Below are 26,380 nucleotides of genomic sequence, written 5' to 3'. Positions count from 1 at the left end.
CCCACCGCAGAGGGGCGGAGGATGTCGAAAAACTGATACTTACTAACGGAGAGACGGCACGGTCCGCTCGGCCGGCCTCGGCGCACACAGGTCAGCGGGTGGCCGGGTGGGCGGGGCGGGCGGTTGCCTACTGAACGAGCATTGTGCCTTGTACTGATATACGCCATATTGTTTAATTGTTTGAAACGGTCGAATTATTTATACCGCCATTACAGACGTGTTGAAATAGCAGCGAAGCCGAGAGTGACTGCGGTGCCACCCTGTGGCCACTGGCGACGTAGCATGGTAAAAACGGCATGCTCGTCAGATTATGTGGGTCGTGATACATTCCTGATATTTACCCTGCAATAGGTGGGATTCGCACAAATGTTTATTCACTACCAACCTTAAAAGCTACTGCGAATATCTCTGAAACTGAACACGTGTCTATTATTATGGCCTAACGGATACAGATGAAAACATGGCTTTGGTTTTACACTGGCACTATTGAGAGATTCAAAGTTGTTGTTTTTTTCACTACGGTATAACATGTAAAAAAAGAATTAATTAGTGCACATGTAGGCACATTAGTGATTTATCAACTAAACAGACCAGTCATCGCCACCTATTATTGACTGGTCATTTAGAAACCGTTAGTCTGAAAGTCATACCTCTAATACATTAGCGCGGCAAAACACACAAGTAGTAAACTACGATGAGTTCTGGCTTTGCAGCTTGTCCCAACAGTACCGAGTGGGGCTGGGTGATAATATACATCACGATATTATCTGTTCACATGGCCAAAACTACAAGATATATGATCAAATTGCTGTTCATCACGCTGAACCGCATGATGATGCAAGATCTCATTTTGAGAGAGATTTTAGTTAAAGGATCAATAGGCAGCTGCCGATTTTTGGCAACATTTTAGATTTCTTATTATATCTCAACAGTATTTGATAGTACTCAAGAAATAAGATGTTCGACACCGAAAAAAAAAAAATCTGTCGTTCCAGTAAGGGCAATGGCATCCAATCAAACCAATGACCAAGTCAAATGATTGGAACGAGCGAGCTGTCTATCAAACCCTCTAGTGACACACGTATACAGTATACAGTTGCGTGTGTACACAAAGCACATAGCTGCCTGCTAGCTACCCAGTGGGGCGTGGCTTTGGAAGCGTTCTGATGCGTTCTGATTGGGAAGGGGAGTTGTCAAATTTGGTCTAAGGATTTGAAAATATTTCTTATATATTTCTTATAATATATGTTCTGCCCCAAATTCTGTGCAATATAATATAATAATAATAATATATCTCATCACGATATGATACGATAAACTTAATAATAATATTCATAATATTGAATTATCACCCAACTCTACAACCAAGTACCTCTGTCACAACATTAATTAAAACTATCCTGAATGTGGACGGTGAAGGCTGAAACACAAGGCAGGCAGGGTCGTCTTCTGACTCCAAAAAAAATTATAATTAAAATGTTCTATAAGAGTGAAATATCACTTCAAGAACGTATTGTTTGAACAGGTAATTATTAGACAAAGTACCATTAGATGTGAGGTGACTGAGAAGGAGCTTGGCATCGATTACACTTACAAAGTCTTATTTTTCAAGGATACACTATGCAAAGCTACAGCCCAGGTCCCTTAATGGATATGTGCCTTCAGCACCCAGAGTTTTTTATGCTTCATACACTCGACCGATTTCAATGGCCAATACAGATATGATGATTTTCTTTTGCATCTGATAAAGTACAACAGTCTAATAATAACACATGAGACACAAAACATTTCTCTTCTTTTCTTTAGTAAGTAAATGTATCGAACAAAATAAACGGATTGAAAATAGGAATCCAAAAATATATATCAAATTAGACTTTATACGAGATTAACACAAGGGGCGAGCGCTAGACCACTTTTGATAATCAGAGCGTACGCCGTTATCAGCCGATGTCTTTTATTTCCAAATGCCAGATATTGGCCGGACCGGACCGATGACTCTTATCACTAGAAAGAAGCACAAATTGCAAGACTGTGTGCGGCTGAGTGGTGCAGTGGGCAAGGCGCTCGCCACTAACGCAGGAGATGCTGGTATCGAGCCCAGCTCTCGGCGTTGCTACCGGCTGGCCGGCCGTCATACTAACACAATTGGCAGTGATAGAGGGTGGGAAAGCCGGTGGGTGGGGATTGGACGTTGTGGACAGCGACTCCTACAGGTCGGTTGGGTGACACCGGTGCGGCGGAAACAGGAAGTAGCGGGGGGCAGCGTGAGCCTCCCACGCGTTACTCCTCGCCACTGAGAGTTCGAGCTGCTGCGGTGAAAAGATGCGACAGGCTGCCTCCTCATGTACCGGAGGGGACACGTGATGCAAGGCTTCTATCCTCACTACAGCCAACCAGTGGGAGGCATACAGTAGTCTAGCAACGTTCAAGACAGGGGAGGGAAGAATTGGAAATACGAAATTGGGATGGAAGAAAAATAGAAAATGGGGAGAAAAAGTGGATACAAAAAAAAATTTCAAGACTGTTAAATAACCAGCAACTGACAAACCGCTGTGTTTTCTTTCGTTTCTCACTGCTGAATTAGAATTTTCATTAAGGTACTCTGCAGTTCACCGTCTTCTCTGCAGTTCACTAAGGAGAACGCATGTACAGAAAATTACTTTAGGCATCTGTAATGATTTTAGGCATCTGTATGATTTAAATCCTGTGAAAATATAGCACTTACAAATGCAATTCTTTGTACTGAGGAAACGTGTGCCGTTTCATGTTTTACGTTTATGTCGTCTGTCACTCGCTTGTTCTGACACATGCCATGGAAAGTTATTGAGTCGCGACAATAAAGAAAAGATTCAGGGACGTGCTGTTGCCATTCATTCTTCTAACTGGAAAAATAGATAACCGATAAGAAAATATATACATATTATAAATAGTTTGATTAGATCTCTGCTTGGAGAATGGGGTTGTGATCCTTAAAGGGGCACTTCACCAAAAAACTGCAGATTTATTTTGCACATAATCTCGCACACAAAATGTCCACAGCAGCTAAACATTGATTAAAAGAACACGCCAACATTCAGCTATCTGGCTGCATGTTAGCCTAGCTTAGCACAATGAATGGAAGCGGACATGTACGGGTAGCCTTCAGGAGAGGTGTTAGTTGGACAAATGCGTAGGCTACCCGTACATGTCCGCTTCCATTCATTGTGCTAAGCTAGGCTAACATGCAGCCAGATAGCTTTCTACTGAACGCACAGAGAGGAAACAAACTGGTATCTATCTTCTTGTCTCTCTCTGGAGAAGACGGTAAGCTAATTTCCCAAAATGTTGGCATGTTCCTTCAAGTTAGATGAAGTATGCTTCGCCTACACAGTCATTTCTGTCTGCCTGTCTGCCGCTCCTTACATCCTGGTACTTGGCCTCTCTCCCTTCCTTGTAATCCCTGAGGTCCATTCTCGTGGAGTCTTCACGCAACGTGAGAGGACGAGTTGTTCACAACCCATGTCACTGTGACGTTACATCCTCCGACTATATCTGTTTCATCTCCCCGCGTGACCCGAGACACGGCTCTAGAATACGCATTGGTCCCTGTGGGTCACCGTGCTCCATTCTTTCCCCCAAAAAAGGTACGATCCATCGGAGACCAACCAGTCTGAAACAGTGCTCTCCACTCCTGGGAGCTGGGAACCAGGATATAGGTGGAGAGTTGCCTCCCCCGGCCCAAGGAAGTTCATATTTTCATTTCAAAACTTTATTTCAACTCGTAAGACACTGGAAGATTAATTAAAACTGTTTTCCTCATATTGAAAAAAGTTATACAAATGTCATGTAAAAGGCGAAAGTGCAGCAACTACAATTTTAATGACTTTTTTTTAATACGAGGTAAACGGTTTTGATTAATCTTCCATTTGTATTTAATTGTTTTATTTATAGATGTCTTATGTTATATTATAATATATTAGATAAATATAATAATAATTAAAAAAATATTTGCATTATAAGATTTAGAGAAGATAGATAGATAGAAAGAAGGTCACCTGCCATAACAGACTGAGAAACCCATGTGTGAGTGTGCTTGAATAATTGGTTTGTTTGTGGTATTATATACAGTAGGTACCATGTCTGAAAGCAAACACGCACACACACACATTTGAATGATTTATTTATATCCACATAAATACAAGTATATCAAGGACATAAACACTAATAATGCTGATATTGAGATATTGAGAATGATCAGATATTGAGAGACGGTTACAAAAGTGCCTGATTGGCCACATTGTTGCACACAAACAGGATAATAACACTTACAGTAGCAGGTGAAAAGTAACAGACAAAAAAGCAGCGTCTCCTCCATACTGAGCAACACCTTGCTAACTGAGCAGCTACCAATAACAGCAGATACTGGACAACACACACACACACACTCTCTCCTAAAACTCAGAGGACCTGACATGGACAACACACATAGACTCAGTCGTAAAAAAGGCGAAGCAGCGCCTCTACCACCTGAGACAGTTTAGGAAGTTCAGAGTATCTGGGAAGATACTCCAGTCCTTCTACTCCGGAGCTGTAGAGAGCATTTTGACTGGAAACATCACTGCCTGGTATGGAAACAGCACGGCACAGGACCAGAAGGCCATACAGGCAACACTGGGTAACCATATTAGAGTATTTAAAGGGACGATTCTGTATTTTTCTTAGTTCTAAGCCTATATCCTATTAACTAAGTCCCTTCCTGAGACATTCAAACGGTTTTGACACATTAGATTAGAGCTTTCACCTCTGAGAAATGGACAAATCTGCATTTATTAGCAGTGCTAGTGTAGGGGGTAAACAAAATGTTTTAAAAAACTAAAGAAAAACCTATCCTCTCTTTCACATGATTATCAAAGAAGATCTTGTGGGATAAGTACAAGTAGCCTACAGTATATAAGTACAGTACAAGTAGCCTACAGTATATAAGTACAGTACAAGTAGCCTACAGTATATAAGTACAGTACAAGTAGCCTACAGTATATAAGTACAGTACAAGTAGCCTACAGTATATAAGTTCAGTACAAGTAGCCTACAGTATAAGTACAGTATAATTAGCCTACAGTATATAAGTACAGTACAAGTAGCCTACAGTATATAAGTACAGTATAAGTAGCCTACAGTATATAAGTACAGTATAATTAGCCTACAGTATATAAGTACAGTGGAATTAGGAATTTAACTGGAAACGCAGTCTCTACTGTGGAGAAATAAATCACCAGAAGGGGGCAGTATACTCTAGTGTATTCTCTAGTATAGAGTACATTTTCCCACTTCACCTTGACAAGTGCTCCCTCCTTTAAACTGCACATTTTGAGAAGAAACAGAAATGTTTAACATGCCTCTGTCCGTCTATATGACAGCCTACGAGGTTCCACTTCAAAGACCCAAAACACCCATTCTTGTCAACAAGCGTTGCAGGGCCAAGGCTAAGAGAATAATCAAAGACTCTAGTCACCCAAACAACTGCCTCTTTGAACTGCTGCGGTCAGACAAGCGCTACTGGAGTCTCATGGCCGGTACAGAGAGACTCAGAAGGAGCTTCTATCCCCAGGCCATCAGGATGCTCAATGACATTAGGCTTGTTCGAGATGGATTTCGGTTCGCCTCGAAAGTAGACGAGAGTAGCCGAGTGAAGCCGGGGGAGGAGTTAAAAAGGCGGACACTTCCGATTTCACGAGAGCCTCTCGCCTAGTCTCGCAAGGCAGATACGCTTTCACATCACCACACACACATTACACACCTGTCCAGCTCATTATAATGCAAAATTAGATCAGATTCAAATGTACAGCACACCATATACTGCTATAGTGGAATATACTATTCATATACCATAATGTATACCATCTTGTTGCGCGTTCCTGGCCGCACGCACACACAACACACTGCTGAATAATTCTGTTTTGCATCAATATATATATGTATACTGTGTATATTGAGGCAAAACAGAATTATATATACAGTATTGAGGCAAAACAGACGACGCATGTGTGTGTGTGTGTCTGACAGCTTGAAGTTTATCATGATGATATGATGATAACGCATAACATAATAAAGTTATCAATCAATCAAACGTCTCATAACTCCCTGGCTGTCACGTGGCTGGTGACTGACAACTTTTCTGAGCCAATAGGCGCTTTGCGCGACCGTAGCAAGTCGCTTCCCAGCCGGGAGCAGCCGGCTGAGAGGTACTGTGGCGCCTCGCTCTGAAGGCTGTGCGTGGCTCGCTCCCGCGAGAGTTCATAGTGAGGGGCTTGAGTGGGGCCACTCGCCTTTGCCATGACCAAGGCAACATGAAGCTTGTTGTCATCACTCTTCTGTAGCAGATAGCTGTAGTTGAGAGCTCGCTGTTCAGCTACTCTTCTGCTGTTCGGCATCTTGAAGACTGCGTTCCTCACTGGTAGGCCGCTGCTGTAGTGTCCCTCTGTAAGTTTCACGGACTGCGAGACCAGTTCCAGAAACTGGATGTCGTCCCTCCACTTCTCAAACCGGTCGTCTTGACACTCTGGAAAGTCGTTCTTGAACTGTTGACTCCAAAGTTCATCTAGCGTGGCCACGGATGTGCGGTTGTACGTGGCTTGTATGAGTCCACTGGTAGCTTCATGGCCATCTTCTCCTCTGGTGGGGCCATTGACGAACCAGCCCAATCGCGTTTTCACCGCGTACGGCCCTTCTTCCACGCTGGGTACCACCTGCCATCGTTCCATTGCCTTGGGTACGTCAGTCCCGATGAGAAGGCCTATCTTCGGTATTTGCACTTCACTGAGATGTGGCCACTTATCGACTTCCTCTTGCAGTGGGATGGTCTGTTTACGAGCAGGTATTGACTTCTGAGAGAAGGTGTTGGGTAGCTCTAGGAAGTTGTCACTATCCAAGCTATAGACTTCTAACCCAGACACCCTCTGGCCGCTCATGACCTGCTCGCCTCCCATGGTCCTTAGCAGGATACTTGTCTTCCTGCCGGTGACGTTAAGCGCTGCCATTAACCTCTCTGTGCAGAAAGTGACGTTGCTGCCTGGGCCGAGAAACGCGTAGGCCGCCACCATCTTGTTGCCTTTCTTGGCTTTGATGTGGACCGGAACGATAGCCTAGATGCTTTCGATGTTGCCGGCTCCAGTAGCTCTGCAGGTCCTCGTTTCTGCATTGATGCATCCACTGACCATAGAACTGGCTTCGCCCTCTTCTTCCCCGCCCCTGTGCTTGTACAGAAGCTTGGCTGTGATGGCACGCATATTTGATATGCTGTCAAGCTCCTGCATGTACTCCACGTCAGCCATAGTGTTGAGGCATCCAGTGAGATAGAGGCCAAAGGAGTGGAGCGCCTCTCCGTCATCGGACTTGATAGTAGGCCAGTTCAGTGCCCTGTCTATATACGCCATTGAGCTCTTGTATCCATTTCCAAAATGCTTTTTCCAAGAGCCTTCTTGCCTCGTGATAGCCTCGCTCTGGTTCCATGTGAAGACAACTTCTTATCAGCTCTCTTGGCTGTCCATCCGTGTACTGCTCCATGAAGTACAGCCGGTCTCTGTTACTATCTGTCTTGTCCTCCACTCCGTGTTCAAAGGCCCTGATGAATAGCCTGTACTCCATAGGGTCTCCCTTGAATATAGGAATCTGTTGAGGGGGCAGAGTAGCATGGTTTTGTTGCTTCACTAGGAAATCCACCATGGCTCGTTTGGACTCTTGTTACGGAGACTCTTGTTCTTTCGGTGTAGCACCGCCAGGTACTCTGGAGCTGCTACTGTAAGCAGGTTCTCCTTTTATCGCTACGGCCTGGGGAGTAGGCGTAGCCTGCTCGTGAGCTTGTGATACGAAGGAACTCTTTTTCTCTATGTAAGAGTTCATTCCATCCCTACGGGACACTCTGGATGAGGCTCGCTGGCTCTTGTACTCTGCCAGTACTTTGCACTTAGCCTCCAAGGCAGCTAAAGCAGCCTGGACCTGCAACTCCTCTATCTCTGCTCTTAGGTTAGCCTCCTGTTCTTCCCTCTCTGCTCTTAGCTTAGCTGAGGTAGCTAAGAGCCGAGCCTCCTGTTCCTCCCTCTCTGCTCTTAGCAGAGCCTCCTGTTCCTCGAGTTGTCGTTTTTGTTTTAGAGCGTGTTCCTCGAGTTGTTATTTTTGTTTTAGAGTGGAAGCCTGGGTTAGCAACTCGGCCCTAAGTCAGCCTTCAGACGCTGGCTTGCAGATGATGTTCTGGAAATTGTAGTGGATGGTGCTCTAGACCCTTTCCCTTTTACAACGCCGGATGCATCATCACAAATGCTCTAGAATGCTTGACCATGTTTCAATGACTTTACCTAAATCCAATCAATATTAAACATTCATATAATACAATAACCTAAATATATAGCTTTGGCTCCTACATACACTTTTAAAAACATGGCTCCTGACGCACTTAATTTAGCCGACTATCCTGATGAGCCTGTCCTGCCCACTAGTGTTGTGTAAATGTAACGGAGGTACCGCAGTATATCCACAGTCACGATGGTACAAATAGTTCAGTGGCTGTGGATGGTAAGCGGTACTGCAAGTAAACTCACTCCCCAGAGGCATCCACACCCGGAAGCAAGAAGTGAATTCACCTCTTGGTATAGTGGTCTGTGATGCCACCCGTGACGCAGGAGACCGGGGTTCAACTCCCACTCAGGGCGATCCCTTAACAGGGGTCGAATCGAAAAACACAATGCAGAGTAAGATCACACCGGCTACACGTGGTGCCGCTAGACCCGGATGCCCTGGGTGGAGTGAGTTTAGGGGGGTGAGTGTAACGGAGGTACCGCAGTATATCCAGTCACGATGGTACAAGTAGTTCAGTGGCTGTGGATGGTAAGCGGTACTGCAAGTAAACTCACTCCCCAGAGGCATCCACACCCGGAAGCAAGAAGTGAATTCACCTCTTGGTATAGTGGTCTGTGATGCCGCCCGCGACGCGGGAGATCGGGGTTCAACTCCCACTCAGGGCGATCCCTTAACAGGGGTCGAATCGAAAAACACAATGCAGAGTAAGATCACACCAGCTACACGTGGTGCCGCTAGACCCGGATGCCCTGGGTGGAGTGAGTTTAGGGGGGTGAGTGTAACGGAGGTACCGCAGTATATCCAGTCACAATGGTACAAGTAGTTCAGTGGCTGTGGATGGTAAGCGGTACTGCAAGTAAACTCACTCCCCAGAGGCATCCAGACCCGGAAGCAAGAAGTGAATTCACCTCTTGGTATAGTGGTCTGTGATGCCGCCCGCGACGCGGGAGATCGGGGTTCAACTCCCACTCAGGGCGATCCCTTAACAGGGGTCGAATCGACAAACACAACGCAGTTAAGATCACACCGGCTACATAAACACCCGCACAGCGTCTTCTGTGAGAAAACCTCAGCAGTCTTGCAGACAAAGCTTAACCTGAGGCACTAGCAGAATGTAAGTATGTAAAATGACATAGGCTATGTTGTGGAGGATTACTTGGAAGTCTCTTTCTCGTTTTGAGTGGTTCTAATTCACTTCTAGGTCTGTCCTGGGAACACCTTTCACGGGAATCAGGTGAGTAGTGCGGTGGCTTAGCACCAGATTTGAGAAGGATGTGGACACGCCGGACAAAAGCACCAAATTTTCCCCACGTGTTCCTCATCATCATAGCTTTCATTTTGGGGTAGGGGCCACGTCATCATGATGGATTTCAAGATGGCCGCCATGTAAAATCAAGGTTCTGCCCATTAATAAATATCTTGGTCCATATAGCGTGCTCAATATTTGAGCGAACACAAAGGTATTGGTATCCCTGTAAACTAGAGAAGCTAAGCTTTCCATTGGTATCATTTTCATTAAGCCCAACTGTTGGGAAGGGGGTTTTAATAGGCAATGATTCAAAATTATGTTAAATTTTCGCCCAGAAATAACTGCCATGCTCATCTTCCAAAAGGTCCCTTGGCTGTTCACATGAATATATCAGAGTGCACATTGGTTTTATAGGTACCCACACGCCTCTTCTTTCCAGACATACCCACTTTGTCCAACTTGCATGCAATTTGGGGCAATAATCAAGCAGGTTTGTGCATGTGGTACAAATGTGTCGAACATTCTAACAACTGCCAAAAATTTGAATGTTGGGTTAGGGTTTGTTGTTAGAATGTTGAACATACAAGATCAATTTGGGTGTCAAACTATACATTTTCTGGGTCAATAAATGTGTTAATGCTATGAAGAATGTCACCAGATGAATATTTGTACCATTCTAACAACATATTTACATCATTTTTTACTTGTTTAACAGTCAGACATGCATGAATCGAATAGACATTTTATTAGGATCACTCGTTACATGTATTATTATTATTATCATAACTCTTTAGCCCGTATAGGCGTATTTAACTGTTAGGAGATATTTTCGCGGGTCTTGTGCAGTGGTCTCGTGCCCGCGAAAATATCAGAATGTTTCATAAAAAGTCCTGCGGTATACTGGCCAGCTCTCAGTGCGCGTCTCGTGACAGCTGTCGTGGCTTAAGCGCAGCCAGAGGACAGCGTGATAAGGGACATGTTTAAAAAGGCAAAACATAATATAACAGGTAAGTCAAGTGTCATTACTTTAGTTATCAATGGTGGAATCTCTGGACATAAGCAATAGGGATGGGTACCGTTCACATTTGAACCGATACGGTACTGGTACCTGTGAATCTATACCGGTACCCTTTTTCGGTACTTTAGTCTCTAAAAATGTTATCTACCTACCCCAGTCGTAAAAAAAAATCCAAACTTCAAATAACTACACTTTCGACCGTTTTCGGCTTGCCATTGCCCCGACTGCTTTGTTGTTGAATCAAGTCAAATCCTAGGTAAGTGTATTGTAGAGGAGCCAAAGCTATATATTTAGGTTATTGTATTATATGAATGTTTATATGTTTATTTTTATAACCTTTACATTGAAACGGCATTAGGAATATTGATTGGATTTAGATTGAACTGTATTATTTGTCATAATAGACTTCTAGAAAATTTGTGATGTCACAGTATGATGTCATAGTCAAACATTCTAGAGCATTCGTGATGTCACAGTATGATGTCATAATCAAACATTCTAGAACATTTGTGTATCTATATATATTCAACAATTCCCTAAATTCAAAAGAAGAAAGAAGAGGAAGAAGAAGAAGAAGAGCTCAATCAAAAGAACTGCGGAGGGCAGTAATACGCCACGATGCGTCTACACTGCCGGAAATTCTAAAGAAGAAGAAGAAGAAGAAGAGCTCATTGTTGAACAGATAGACTAAACAACATAGATTGAAGCCTGCATCTCTCAACCAAGGTGCCTTGCTGACCGTTTCGCTGTGGAAAGAGCCGGCAAGTTGATTTACGGCTTTCAGGTGAGGAGGAATTTTCATGTGTCGAGTCGGCTGTGATTTTGGAGACTGGGAAAATACAGTTTTCTTACCTTGTAGTGACGTGAATATTTAGGAAAATAGCTTTAGGATCACTTCTGTAAAGAAAGACTTCGCTGTGGAAGAGAAATAAACCATTTGGATAGCTTTGTTTTACACCAGAGCGGCTGTGGACCTTATTTTTCTTTATCAATGAACATACTACTCACGAGTAAGCAACTTTAACCAGTGGAGTGGAACGTCGGCCCTGATACGTATATTGTGCGTGTGAACTCGACATGAAAAGAAAAAAGGTTAAAAAAAAGTGCAAACTATTTATTTTTTCTTTCTTTTACGTGAATCGATACTCGGTAGTACTGATGTGTTTCAGTAAGTACCTTTAAAAGTACCGAATTCGGTACCCATCCCTAACTGTGACATCACAAATTTTCTAGAAGGTTCTATTATGACAAATAATACAGTTCAATGACTATCTAAATCCAATCAATATTCCTAATGCCGTTTCAATGTAAGGTTATAAAAATAAACATATAAACATTCATATAATACAATAACCTAAATATATAGCTTTGGCTCCTCTACAATACACTTACCTAGGTCCTAGGATTTGACTTGATTCAACAACAAAGCAGTCGGGGCAATGGCAAGCCGAAAACGGTCGAAAGTGTAGTTATTTGAAGTTTGGATTTCTTTTTTACGACTGAGGTAGGTAGATTAAATTTTAAGGGTACCGGTATAGATTCACAGGTACCAGTACCGTATCGGTTCAAATGTGAACGGTACCCATCCCTAGTCACAGTTCATAGTCAAACATTCTAGAGCATTCGTGATGTCACAGTATGATGTCATAATCAAACATTCTAGAACATTTGTGTATCGTCCCCTCCCTACTCTGTCAGGATCTAGGATATTTGAATACCGTTTATGTCACAAATGTATCAGTACTAAATACCTATATGTCCCTATGCCATGATGTCATGTATGTTGTCTATGTCATAAATGTCTATATGAATTGAAAATGGGGGACCCTGATGGAAAAAGACAAACGTCTTTCTCAGGTCTGCATCCCCTTAACAATTGTGTGTATTGAGCCGCCGTACTGTATTGTACCCATTCTGCAATCTGTTAAATAAAGTTTTCATTCATTCATTCATTCAGATCTGGAGATAAGCCCGGAGAGAGGAGCGGCAAGCGGAGCAGTCCAAACCCCGAGGTGCGGACAGAGCTGTGGACATCATGGAGGCCCGCAGGACCACAGGGCTCATCTCTCTGCTGGTCCTGCTCCAGGTAAACCTGTTTGACATCTCGCAGACCCGCATTAGCAATGCTTGTGAATTATTAGAGAAATGGGTAAAACACCAAGTTTACAAGTGTAATATCAATACAGCTAATAAATGATCCTTTGGATGAAAAAAAGTGACAGTCGGCATGTATTCATGAATCACACATAGTGTAAACCGCAATTATTTTCTTATGCCGAATATTAGGAAAAAGGCTTGGCAAATGAGAAAGATAATCATTATCTTTCAGTCTGCATAATGTGTATATTTTGTATTATGTGTATGGGGCTCCAGGGGTTGCGATGCCCGAGTCAGAATAACAGTAATATGGGCCTCTATTTATTCACCTGTTGCCTCACTAAAGATCTTCGTACCGTGGGGTTGTGTCTGTATGAGGCTGTGGGCTGAGGACAGTGGGAGCACCGGTCCGCCCACTTGTAGCCTTTTCTTTTTTAAATTTTTTTTATCTACTTTTTCTCCCAATTTTTTCTATTTTTCTCCCGTCCCCAATTTCGTATCGTCCAATTCTCCCCTCCCCTGTCTCGAACGCTGTTAGGCCATGCCTCCCACAAGCCGGCTGCAATGTGGACGAAGCCTTGCATCACGTGTCCCCTCCGGTACTCGAGGAGGCAGCCGTCGCATCTTTTCACCTGCACAGCGCGGCCTCTCAGCGGCGAGGAGTAACGCGTGGGAGGGACACGCTGCCCTCGTCGCTTCCTGATTCTACTGCGCAGGCGCACCAACCGACCTGTAGGAGTCGCTGTCCACAACGTCCGATCCCCACCCACTAGCTTCCCACCCCCTAATACTGCCAATTGTATTAGTAGGAACGACCAGCCAAGCTGGTAGCAACGCAGAGAGCTGGGCTCGAACCCAGCATCTCCTGCGTTGGTGGCGAGCGCCTTGCCCACTGCGCCACCTAGCCGCCCCGACTTGTAGCTTTTTTCTAATCCCATGTGAGATGGGCCTCTTAATGCAGCACATTTATTCATGGTTACAGCCTTACTTTAGCTTTTGTTAAGTTTTCACTCATAGAACAGACCCTTTAATATTCGTGGCAAAGTAATGTAGTGAGTTCTACATATTATGATTACGACTTTTGTATCCTATAGTGTTGTTGGGCTGCTTTGGCTGAAGCAGAGCGCCTCATCAGCTATCAAGTCCCAAAAACTAAAAATTATATCCAATTACAGGTAACACATTGTCTTTACACTTATTTCATGTGTGTGTTTGAGCTTGCCTTACTTAAATGTGTTTTTCATTCAGAGCCACGCCCCTTTAACCATATTAGGGATAGCGTGCCAATAAGGAAGTCAATGGGAGGACGGGGAAATTTGCGAACTGTTAAACTATATCTTAAATTATGGCTATGGGTCTAAAACACCCCTCGCTTATCAATGACTTGCTTTCCGCGATAATCGGCCTTTACTGGAATACACAAAACACGTAATTTTTCGGCTGATTTATGAATAGTTTTCAAATAAACGCTAGATTATCGATAGTATATGTGTACTTATGCACGCTAGAGAAGCGGGCTGAAAAATCGATTATCCATGCCGTGGATACGGCTAACGTTACGCACACACACACACACACGCTGCGATGGCGGAGAAAAAAACATCTGATTAACCCAAGACTGGTAAAATAGAGTCCTTACTTCACATCAGATGTTCTGCAAAAAGATTAATACAATTCCTGATCGCCATTCCAAATATTGATCGCGTTTATTGATCCAACGTTATAGCACCAAAACACATAATCGACGCTGCTCCCAGTGGGGGGACTCAATGCAATAGTATCCAGCTGCATGCCCGAGAAGTAAAACCTGGACCGGACTTATTTTTTTGATGCACAGTCCCACCCAATGATGTGCAATACCATCCGGGAGACGATAGGTGGCGGTATTTGCCCTTTTCGAGCTCAGACCCATTCCCAATGATATCGTCAGGCTGGATGGATGAAAAATTTATGGATATTGCTAATAAAATAAATAACAATTACCACTTTGAGTGCCAGCCACGAGAAATCTCGTTAGTTCATGCCATGCGTTGAGTGCCAAGAACGAGAAATCTCGTTATTTAATCGTTAATTTTTTTTATTATCGATTTCCATTAATTTTTCATCAATCTAGCCTCACGTTACCATTGGGGATCTATCTGAGCTCGAACAGGGAAAGTACCGCCCCCTATCGTCTCTCCGGATGGTATGCACCCATTGGATTGGACTGAATGAAATGGATGGGAAAAAAAGAGTCCGGAATCCACATTTTACTTGTCAGGCATGTAACCGGAGACGATTCCATTCATTGCCGAGCCGCAGAACAGCGTGGAATATGTGTTTCCAGTACCCAGCGTTGGATCAATAAACGCGATCGATATTTGGAATGGCGATCAGGAATTGGAATAATCTTTTTGGAGAACATCTGATCTGAGGTAAGGAATCTATTTTACCAGTCTTGGGGATAATCAGAGTGTCCCATATGTGTGTATGTGTGTGTGTGTGCTGATCAGGAAATAAGATAATAGATTTTTCAGCCCGCTTCTCTAGCGTGCATAAGTACACATATACTATCGATAATCTAGTGTTTATTCGAAAACTATTCATAAATAGGCCGAAAAATGACAACGTGTTTTGTGTATTCCACTAAAGCGTGATTCCTGCAAAATCACCTTTTTTTCTGGAAGTTTAAAAAAACGAGCGTTTTTCAAAATGGTATAAAATGGAAATGTACCGATTAAAAAAACAATCCGTTTTGACAATGTTGACTGCAAACAAGTCATTTATAAGCGACGGGCGTATTAGACAGCCATAATTTAAGATATAGTTTATGCGTTCGCAAATGTGCTCGCCCTCCCATTGACTACAGCGCTGGCACTCAAGCGCTAAATCGTGCGCCCCCTGCTGGCACTCAAAGTGGTAAAACCCGAGTTTTCTCGGGTCTTGGCACTCAACGCATGGCGAGTTTACCCAAATAATCTCGTGGTTGGCACTGAATGGGTTAGAGAGCAGGACAGCACTCCCAATTTGACCTTGCATTGTCATAAGGACGTTTCAGGCAAGACACTTCTTCAGCGTGTATCTGGCAAACATTCTAATCTATAGTTAGTATAGTATATAGAATTATATTCATTGCACACACATCCACATGTACACACTCACTTTAAACATTGACATTTAACATTCACTTTAGACACTTTGAACACTTTTTAACACTACACCATGTTTTATATATGTATTACTAAAGGATTTGCTATATACACTACATCTCTACCTCATTTTTGCATTTTGGTTGCATGTTGTACTGACATTGTTATTGATCCCAAGGGGATCAATAAAGGAATATCTTATCTTATCTTATCTTATATTAAAATGTACAAACTAATTTACAAAAATGTATACAACATTTTTTGTCTTTATTCTTTTTACTTGTTACTGTATGAAGCACAACTTCAGGCGCCTCATACAGAACCAAGCATTTAACTGTAATGTACCTTATATGTGACAAATAAAACAAAACTTGAAAATAGTCACAGTCGACCCCAGCCAGCCCTCCTGGTGGGATGTACTGTACCTGTCTGGATGGCTGGGGCCGCCTATAATTAACCCCACCCGTGACTATAGAATGTTCGTCAGATACACGCGGAATAAGGGCAATAAAACCTCACCTCGGAGTGTCGTCCTGATCTTGACATACACTGACCATTCAGCACCCAGTCTTTAGTAATCCAATTGTGAGTAGTTTTCTCTGGTTATATTTTTCTATTTTATTTGAAACAATGTTTTTATACAGTGTATAATATAGGAGGGCATTATGCCACATAATACCACATAATATCACCAAGATTATTGGTGGGAATGATTAATTATTATTTCAAGAAACCCTGGCAAGACTGTACAATAGACAATGTTGAATGTAAGAATCAAATTCAGTGACACAAAGTAGTATAATTATGCTTATGGTATGTAATTACTCAAACAGAACAGTTCCAAACTGGGCACCCATCAACTTCTAGTCCTGGAATTTCCACATGTTTTCAACGGTGGTTTGAATCGGAGGAAGAGGGCTTGGGTTCTTCCAGATATAAACCTCCCAGAAAACGACAACGGCCCGTATCCAAAAGTCATGGCGCAGGTAACTACTATTCACAATGAAATCTATGACCTTTGCAATAGTAAAACATATATTTTTGAATCAATACTTAAATTGTTTGTAGCACATGACTAAAACATTTTTTGAATAAACTTTCGGACTTTCTTGTCGTTCTTATTTTCTAATTTAGATCAGGTCAAACTTGGACAGACAGTTTGCTATCAACTACAAGATCTCTGGGCCAGGGGCTGACGAACCTCCGGAGGGCCTGTTCACCATCAACCAGGGATCTGGATGGATGTACGTGACCGAGCGACTGGACAGAGAGAAGAAGGCTGAATACAGGGTGAGTTGAGGCAAAATTCAGAGAACCGCGTAATAACAACACACAGTATAATTATTTTATATTGTTCATCCATCACCAATCCATTACTTAAAGTAATACGGCAACATTATGGGAAATGTGATTACCGTCTTTTCCAGAGTCCGACAAGAAGATGGACACCAATTTCCTGCAAGCTAGTTTACTGTAGCTTAGCACAAATGAATGGAAGCGGATACGGACCACTAGCCTAGCTTAAAACTCTGGGAGAGGTGCTTTTGGCCAACAGCTGGGCTAGCTGGTCCGTATCCGCTCATTTGTGCTAATCTAGGCTAGTTTGCAGCCAGATAGCTTGCTTCCTGAACGCACACAGAGAGGAAATCTTCTTGTCTGACTCTGGAGAAGACGCTAAGCACATATCCCATAATGTTGGCGTGTTCCTTTAATGTAGCATGTTTGTTTGTGCTCTGTGGTGTTTCCTAGTTGTTGGCCCATGCCCTGGTCCAGGGAGCACAGGTTGAAGAACCCATGGATGTCATTATCAAAGTCATTGACCAGAACGACAATAGACCTGTATTCAGCCAAGACCCCTCCCACGGCAACGTCAGCGAGGGCACAGCCATCGGTGAGATCGTTATTTAACCCTTTCACTACCACACTACAAAGGGTTAACCCTTTCACTACCACACTACAGATGGTTAACCCTTTCACTACCACACTACAGATGGTTAACCCTTTCACTACCGCACTACAAAGGGTTAACCCTTTCACTACCACACTACAGATGGTTAACCCTTTCACTACCACACTACAGATGGTTAACCCTTTCACTACCGCACTACAGATGGTTAACCCTTTCACTACCACACTACAGATGTTTAACCCTTTCACTATCACACTACAGATGGTTAACCCTTTCACTACCACACTACAGCTGGTTAACCCTTTCACTACCACACTACAAAGGGTTAACCCTTTCACTACCACACTACAGAAGGTTAACCTTTCACTACCACACTACAGATGGTTAACCCTTTCACTACCACACTACAGATGGTTAACCCCTTCACTACACCACCACTATCGCACTACAAATGGAACCATTTCACTACCACACTACAAAGGGTTAACCCCTTCACTACCACACTACAGTTGGTTAACCCTTTCACTACCACACTACATATGGTTAATCCCTTCACTACCACACTACAAATGGTTAACCCTTTCACTACCACACTACCGAAGGCGGAAACCCCATGACAACATACCAGGGATGGTCCTAAACAAATTCTCAGTCCACCAATAGTTATAGGATTTGTCAACTAATTGATACATTTATTTCATCAACACATCTGTCAAATTTCTATTTCCCTGCGTCATACAGAAGGACCTGTTTAAATCTAGTGCTTACCAGAGATGTGCTTATCATTTATCAGGAAATAACTTGTTCAGCTTGAAAAGAAAAGCATAAAAATCAACTAATCGGCTAGCAACATCTTGACTGAGACCAAACCTAGCGATTACCTATGAGGGAGACAGCCTTAAGTTACACCATACATCATTTCAATAATTTATGTAATACACAACACATCCATATTACAAAAAGTGCTACAGATTTGAGACTTGAGTAACAGATGGTTATTGGATATTGTTAGATCCTGATCAAACTGGCCAGTATCACGTCTTCATCTGTTTTGGCTCTCCATCCAATTCCTCTGCGTTGTGTCATTTTAATGGTCCTGACGTCTCTCCGACACTGGCTGATAAGATCCTTATCTCCCCTGTTAGTGCAATCCATAAACCATACTAATTCTCCACCTCCGTAAGAATTCGACACTTCGACAACGTGAAATACCTTACAAGGAAAAGCGTGGTTTTATTTGATAAACAGAAACCTCAGCTCAGATGTTAACAGATTGTATTGTCCTTGAAGAGTCTATTCTAATGATCTTTCGGTGTGTTCAGATTATTGTCCTTTTGCTGTTATGTCCAATAGTGGTCAGGCCTGGTCGTTAGCCTGAACCCTCCTCGTGTTAGCCGAAGCTAATGATGATGTGGCATTCTTCCCCCCCCCCCCCCCCCCCCCCCCCCTCTCTGTGATGGGAGGAGAGAGCGTCTTCTGTGTGATCTCAGTCCTACTCGCTCTTGGTCAGATTCTAGTCTGCCCTACACCCGGAAACACCGTTCGACTTATAGATCTTCGCCGTAGCAACGACGGCCCGCCTTCTGGTTGTCATGCGACGTGTTGTCATGACAACTGCGTTAATAACCTTTACACACATTTCACGTTTCATTAAGATGAACCTCTCTCCCTCCTGCTCTGGGAGACACTCGCTCTTATCTCAGATGTTCTTACAAGGAATGTCAACAAACATTCGGCTGGCTGCTAAACATTCTGCTGGCTACTGCCTCTGAAACGCTTCTTCTATCACCGTCTTCCATGCACATTTCGATCTCACCGTTTTAGCTGTGATCATCTCCCCCCAATCTATACATCACATACATTGAAAAAGCACCCCAAATCCTTCAATATGGTCCGATTTTGGATACCTAGCCTTATTACCCACTCATTGGTGATGTAACTGAGGGGTACAATTCCCTGACTGTATTACTAGATATGATACTTACTACCACTACCTTTGTACTTAATATTCGGCCACCCAGTACTCGGCATAAATATATTATGATGAACACTGTCACGTAGATGAAACGGATCCACACAAATGTACGAATTAGAAATAGGTCTTTATTTCTACACACCGATGGTGTGTAGAGCAAGCACTTAATCAAATCAATCACATTTATGAATGGGAATTAGTATGCACTTTTATGGCAAGAGTATTCGTCGGTATATCAATAGAGAATGTCCAATCTCTGAAGGCGCAGGTGGTACATATACGACCTGGAATAGTTAAGGAAAAGCAGCAATGATACTTTAATGATTATAGACTGGATACACTAGGGGGGGTTAATCCGGTCGCTTGTAAGCCGACAGGAGTAGGAAGGGGGGGGGGTAGAGTCCGGCTGCCTCATCCGGCCAAGGGTATCCCAGGTGAAACCACTGTAGTGCCGTTCAATGCGCCGGCGATCCTTGGACCGCAGATGAAAGCAGATGGACTCTTTGTGGGCCGGCGTCCTCCGGTCCACGGAGGAGAGACGTGAAGCGACCTCGTCTTGCAGAGCGTCTCCTCACCTTGCGTCCTCTCCAGGGGGGGGGGTTCCAACACACGGCAGTGTCGGGGGTCTTTATCCATGGAATAATCAACGTATACAAAGCATAATCCGTGCCTGGGAAGGCGGGCTGTCGTCGGTAGAATAATCCGGTATACAGGTCCACTCGCTCGTCGGCTCTGGGGCTCCTCGGGTGCAATCTCACATGGGGTCGATCATCCTGGATAAACAGCCAGTTTTCTGCCCGAAACGATGGGGTGCTGACTACGGTAGTATTCTCACCGCACGAAGCACTATATATTAACAGACTATTATTAGCTTAATAGACTACGTCCAACTCGACGATATAGTGCCAAATATGACTATTCAAATATTAATATACACGATGTCTCAATACCGATGGTAGGCCGAACTTGGCCTTACTCCCACACGTGGCGTCGCGGGGAGGCTTTACGTCTGTCACTCTATTGGAGGGTAAGAAACTGGACTGAAAAGGAAGTCCTACTTTAGTAGCGCAGTATATATACGCACTATGAACAAATAGTCCCATTAGTGGTGCGGTAGCCAGATTCCTACGCGGAACTAGGACTTGTTCGTACATGTTGAGCGGTACGTTTGAACTGGGTCTGGGGGGTATGGCAGCCTGGCACCAAGGTCTCGACCAATAGTAGAATGGAGACTATTATGGGATGTTCAGTAGGCTAGAATGGATATTCAATGCATATTGTACAAGGAATATACAAGGGATATCAAGGAATATTAGAGAATATACAAATACAATTAAATATATATATATAATAAATATATATATTCGGTTTAATCTGGCCCTTCACAACAGCCACCCCCTGATTGGTCCCAGACCTAATCAGTTAAGCAGAGACAGATTAATCGCGTTGTCTATTTACACATAAGGGTTTGCTGTAGGGGTCAGTCAACTTCACAAAGTCATAGGGTTATAGGGTCATGGTCATCATCGATTGTGTCTGGGAGTCGGGGCAGTTCTATGAGCCTTGCCACGGGACGGGTGTAAGTGCGACCCTGGACAAGCACTTCAGCTGCTCGGACCTTGCCGTCGGCACCGGTGATCACTTTGCTTACGCGGCCGGCCGGCCACATAGCTCTGGGCAGTGATTGATCAATAATCATGACGACTGTTCCTTCTGTCAAATTGTCTCTCTCCTTTACCCACTTCTGGCGGGTCTGTAGAGACGGTAGGTAGTGCAGTAGGAAACTGCTCCAAAACTTGTCGGCTAATACTTGGCTGTACCTCCACATTCGTCGGCCGTTCGCTTCTTCAGGCCGGTACATTGTCTGGGGTAACGCGGGATCTAGCCGCCCCATCAGGAGTGTGTTGGGGGTAACTGGGTCGATATCCGCCACATCGCTGGAGACGTAGCCGAGGGGCTTAGAGTTCAATACTCCCTCAATCTCCGTGAGGACTGTCATTAGGACTTCTTCCGCCACAGTCTGGGCCCCAAGTACTGCGTACAGGGCTGTCTTTATGGAACGCACTTCCCGTTCCCAAGTACCACCGAAGTGGGGTGCGTTTGGGGGGTTGAATTGGAAGTCAATCTGTGCTGGAGCGAGGTGGGTCTTAAGTTCTGGGCCCATAGCTTGGAAGCTCTCTCTCAGCTCTCTTTCGCCGCCTTTGAAGTTTGTCCCATGATCGGACAATAGGGTAGACGGTCTTCCTTTCCGTGATGTGAATCGCTTCTCGTTCCTCTTCCTTTCTTTATGTGCAGCGGGCCAAAGCAGTCCATACCCGTTGAGTGGAATGGCTTGTCACCGATTCAGAGGCGACATGGAGGAAGGTCAGCCATCCTTGGTATGCTGGGCTGCGCGCGCCACTTGCGGCAGTCTAGACATGTTCGCTGGAAGCGTCGTACCGCCTCTCTTCCTTGTAGGATCCAGTAACGACGTCTGATTTCCGCGAAGACTCTTTCTGCTCCTGCGTGATGTACATCCTCATCGTATTTCTTTATAATCAGCTCTGTGACCTTGTGTCGGCTGTTCAATACGATCGGGTATTTAATGTCATCCGGTAGATTGGGGGCTCTGCGTAGGCGACCACCCACTCTGATGAGGGTATGAGCGTCGCTCTCGGGGGCCAGATGAATTAATCTGCTGTCGGATGGGACGGGCTTTCCTCCCTGTAGACAGGCCAATTCATCGGGGAACGAGTCTCTCTGGGCTCGCTGCAGTAGAAGCAATTCTGCTTCCTCGTAGTTAGCTGCTGACATATCAGCGGGGGACTTGCACTCCGGGTGGTACCGCAGGAATGTTCTTTGTTGTGCACTCTCTATGGACGTGCAATCGTCTATGTTAGGGTCGGTGGAGGCTACGGTGCTCAATCCACAGAACACAGACTTCTTATTTTCCACCTCCTCTGGACTTGCTTCCCTCGGGATAGGCATGGGCCACTGTCCTTCCGGGAGTCTTAGGAATGCGGGGCCGTCACTGTAAGCATTGTGACGGGTGAGGTCATCCAGGGGCATCCCCCGGGTGATGACGTCAGCTGGGTTCTGTTTTGTATCAACGTAGCGCCACTCTGTTTCTCCGGTTAACTCTTCGGTTAAGTCTTGAATCTCGGTGACTCTGACTCCCACGAAGACTTTGTACTTGCATGAGTCCGATTTGATCCAGGCGAGTACTGTCGTGGAATCTGACCACAGGATTGTTCTAGACACCGGTATGGTGAGCTCACGTTGGATGAGCGTGGCTAGGTGCGCTCCGGCTAGGGCTGCGCAGAGCTCTAGACGTGGGATAGATTGTTGCTTGCGTGGGGCTATTCTCGAGCGGGCGAGGACAAATGCTGTGTAGATCTCTCCCCCCTTTTCTTGGGCCCGCAAGTAGGCTACTGATCCGTATGCGACCTCTGAGGCGTCACTGAAGACGTGTAAGTCCATTTTACATGTCTCTGGCCTCACCGTGGGTGGGAAGTAGCTTCGGCGCATATTAACGCCTGGGAGCGAGCGGAGCTCCATCTCCCACTCTCTCCAGGTGGATGCAAGGTGTGCGGGAATGGGGTGGTCCCAGCCCTGGTCCTTGTCCCACAATGCTCGTACAATCATTTTTGCCCTGGTGGTGTACGGTAGAATACATCCTAGCGGGTCATATTGTCGGGCGAGTGTTGTGTACACACTCCGTCTGGTGGTCGGCGCCGCCGCCGGCCTTCCCTGCTCCGTAGTCAGGGGCTTGTGTCTGTAGTGAAGCGAATCTGTTTTGAATCGCCACACCAATCCCAGGGTCATCTCCTGGGCTTCTCCCGGGATTGTAGCCATCCAGGTCTCGCTGCTGGCTGCCTTGTCCTCGGAGGAGAGGCTGCACAGTACTTGCGGATCGCTGCTGGCCCACTGCCTGAGATCAAAGCCGCCTTTGATCAATGAGGCGCGGAGTTTAATCAGGAGAGCCTCGGCTTCTTCCTGGGTTGAAAGGCTTTGTAGACAGTTGTCTACGTAGAAGCTGTTCTTTACGCTGTGTCGGACCTCTTCGTCCGCTGCTGGGTCCTCTGCTACATGTTTCTGTAGTGCAAATGTAGCACAGCAGGGGCTGCACGTCGTTCCGAAGGGGAGGACTTCCCATTGGTAGATGGCTGGGTGCTCATCTCCTGGCTTCTCTCTCCATAGGAACCGTAACAGGGGCTTGTCCTCCTCTACTAATCTCACCTGCAGGAACATTCCTTTAATGTCCCCGCTGATGGCCACCTTTTCCTGGCGGAAGCGGAGTAGAACGCCGAGTAGGGAGGGGCCGAGTGTGGGACCGGGCAGTAACTCTTTATTCAGATTTTGGGATCCGATCTGGTAGCTGCAGTTAAATACTATGCGGTCTTTACCGTTGTGATGGACCTTGTGGTGAGGCACGTACCACGATTCAGTGGTCTGGTCAGCCTCTTTAATGTCCATCTTTGTGACGTGTCCCACTGTGATGAGCTTCTCAATCTCAGCGCGGTATACACTCTCTTGGGCGGGGTTCTTGGCTAAGCGCCGCTCCGTGTTCAGCAGGTACCGTTCTGTGGCGTCTGTCTTGGCGTGGAAAGTAGGCATTCCTTCTCGCCGCAGGAGTGGCGTGGCGTATCTCAACACGCCGTTGACCGGGACTCTCTTGGTCCCTGTCTCGAGGAGGTGAATGGCGTAAATGTCATCTTTAGAGCGAATGTCTTTCTTTCCGTTCTTAAAGGGCATTTGTTCCAAGGTCCATAGCCGCTCTACGTGTTGCAGTAGTGCGGTTTCTCCCTCTGTGACTCGGGAGTGGAGACATCTAGTGGCTGTACTTCGGTTGAGAGATTTGGCGAGCGGGCCTTGGAGAGTCCATCCCAAATGGGTCTCGACTGCTGCAGGACAGCCTCGGGGTCCGGTATGAACCCGGTCTATCGGGACAATGAGGTCTGCATGGTCGGAGCCTATCAACAGGGTCGGCATAGCATTGTCTATGAGCGGGATCGGTAACTTGCGCAGATGTACATATTTCTCCATCAGCTTGGCGACGGGGTATGTGTACCGCGACAGTCCTATTTCTTGGCTGGTGAAAGCGTCTGTAATCTGGTACCGTCGCTCAGGCTGGCCGCTTGCTGCGATAGAGAATGAGACATTCTCGCCCTTTATCGTCTTCAAATCTCGTCTTATTGTCCGAATTGTCATTTGGGTTTCGCTTCCCCGCAGCCCTAGCTGGGCCGCAGCGGAGGCGAGCAGAAGGGTCTTCTCTGACCCGTCATCGAGGACGGCGTAAGTGTCCAGGACTTTATTCTGGTAGCTTAGTGTCACACGTACTACTTTTAGGAGTACTCGGGCTCCACTGCTGCTGGCGGGATCGATGTACATGACGCTCGCTTTGCTGCTGGATGGTGCGGGTGAAGGGCGCCGTCTGTTACTGTCGTGAAGTATGTCCAGATGGGCTCCATCGCACTTGGTGCACCTTTTCTTTAAGCGGCATTCGGCTGCCATGTGTGAGCGCGCACAGCGAAAACAGCGCTTGTTGGACTTTATCCATTGACTTGCTTCCTCCGCGTTCAGCTTGGGGAAGGAGTCACATTGCGCTAGCCAGTGTTCTTTCTCACAGTAGGGGCACACTATCTTCCACTTCTCCGTTCTGGAGGGGGTACTGTGGCTCCTGCTGCTCGGTACTGACTCCGATTGGTGCATCACAGTCACCGATCTTCTTCCATCATTTAGTCGTCTGGTTCCTTCTCTGGAGCCAGGGGTGCTCCGTCCGAATGTATCTAGCCGTAGGCTGCTGACTTCTCTCGCCAGGAAGTCTGCTAGATCGAGGAGGTTCGGTTCGGGGCCATTCGGGTCTCGGTGGTCTCTCTGCCGCCTAAAACGCTCCTGTCGAGCGGGCGGCAGCTTCTCCAAGATCCTTTCCACATTTGAGTTGGCGTAAAGTTCATGCCTCCCCTTCTCTCTCTGCGCTCCCAACATCCCTACCAGGGACTGCACTCTGATGGACAGGTCGTCCAGTGCTCGATTGTCTATTGCTGGGGGTAAGCGGTCGATGTGTCGGATCTCCTGGATCACGTAATCCCATATGCGCCCATACCTCTGGTCCAATGCTACCAGCGCTGCTGTGTATGGGGTGGTGGAAGTCGCGTAGGCGAGCGCTATATTATGTGCGCGGGGTACCTTTAAGTGCTTCAGTAGGATGGCGTATTTGTGGCGTTCATCCAATACATCCACCAACATGGTCTCCAGACACATGCGGAGTTCTGTATACTGGGCCCGGTTCTCTTGGGTGAAGTCGGGTACCATAGGCGTGCCAATGTATGACGCTGACTGTGGATACATCGGCGAGCGTTGGGGGAGAGGCCTCCTAGGCGAGTCTCCTCACGCTCCTTGGTATGGGCTGGTACCGGCAGTGTACCATGGCCCGCTTGTCCAGGTGCTGTTCCTCGGTGCGGGTTGTGCGTCGTGCTCACCCGTGTATAGAGTCGGGGGTCTGTAGCGCAGCTCCGCGGGAGTATAGCCTGGGCTGTACCGGACCTCCTGGTCCGGTAGAGTACTGTGCTGTCGTCGGGCGTGGTTCTCCTCCTCTTCCTCTTCGTCTTCAGTTAGGTCATCCAGTGCTTGTAGTCTCTGGTTTAGCCTCTCCACAGGATATGCTGCTCCTTCCCGGTTGCTAGGTCTCGCT

At 45.7% G+C, this 26,380-nt stretch overlaps 1 protein-coding gene across 1 annotated transcript in view; it reads left to right on the top strand.

Annotated features, from left to right (window-relative positions):
* Window positions 1-12,633: 12,633 nt before the first annotated feature.
* The window catches only part of LOC311232744 (B-cadherin-like), a gene marked incomplete at both ends in the record, with an annotated part of 53,877 nt that continues 40,130 nt past the window's right edge, over window positions 12,634-26,380 (top strand). The window contains 3 exons of the mRNA XM_084338324.1: window positions 12,634-12,684; window positions 16,958-17,113; window positions 17,573-17,714. Coding sequence (XP_084194450.1) covers window positions 12,634-12,684; window positions 16,958-17,113; window positions 17,573-17,714 — 349 coding nt within the window. The remainder of the gene's footprint in view (window positions 12,685-16,957; window positions 17,114-17,572; window positions 17,715-26,380) is intronic.

Source organism: Notolepis coatsorum (genome assembly GCF_963971535.1).
Source record: "Notolepis coatsorum genome assembly, contig: SUPER_7_unloc_3, whole genome shotgun sequence".
Classification (NCBI taxonomy): domain Eukaryota; kingdom Metazoa; phylum Chordata; class Actinopteri; order Aulopiformes; family Paralepididae; genus Notolepis; species Notolepis coatsorum.
The sequence above is the reverse complement of the archived record's forward strand: the minus strand, read 5'-3'. Positions and strand labels throughout refer to the sequence as shown.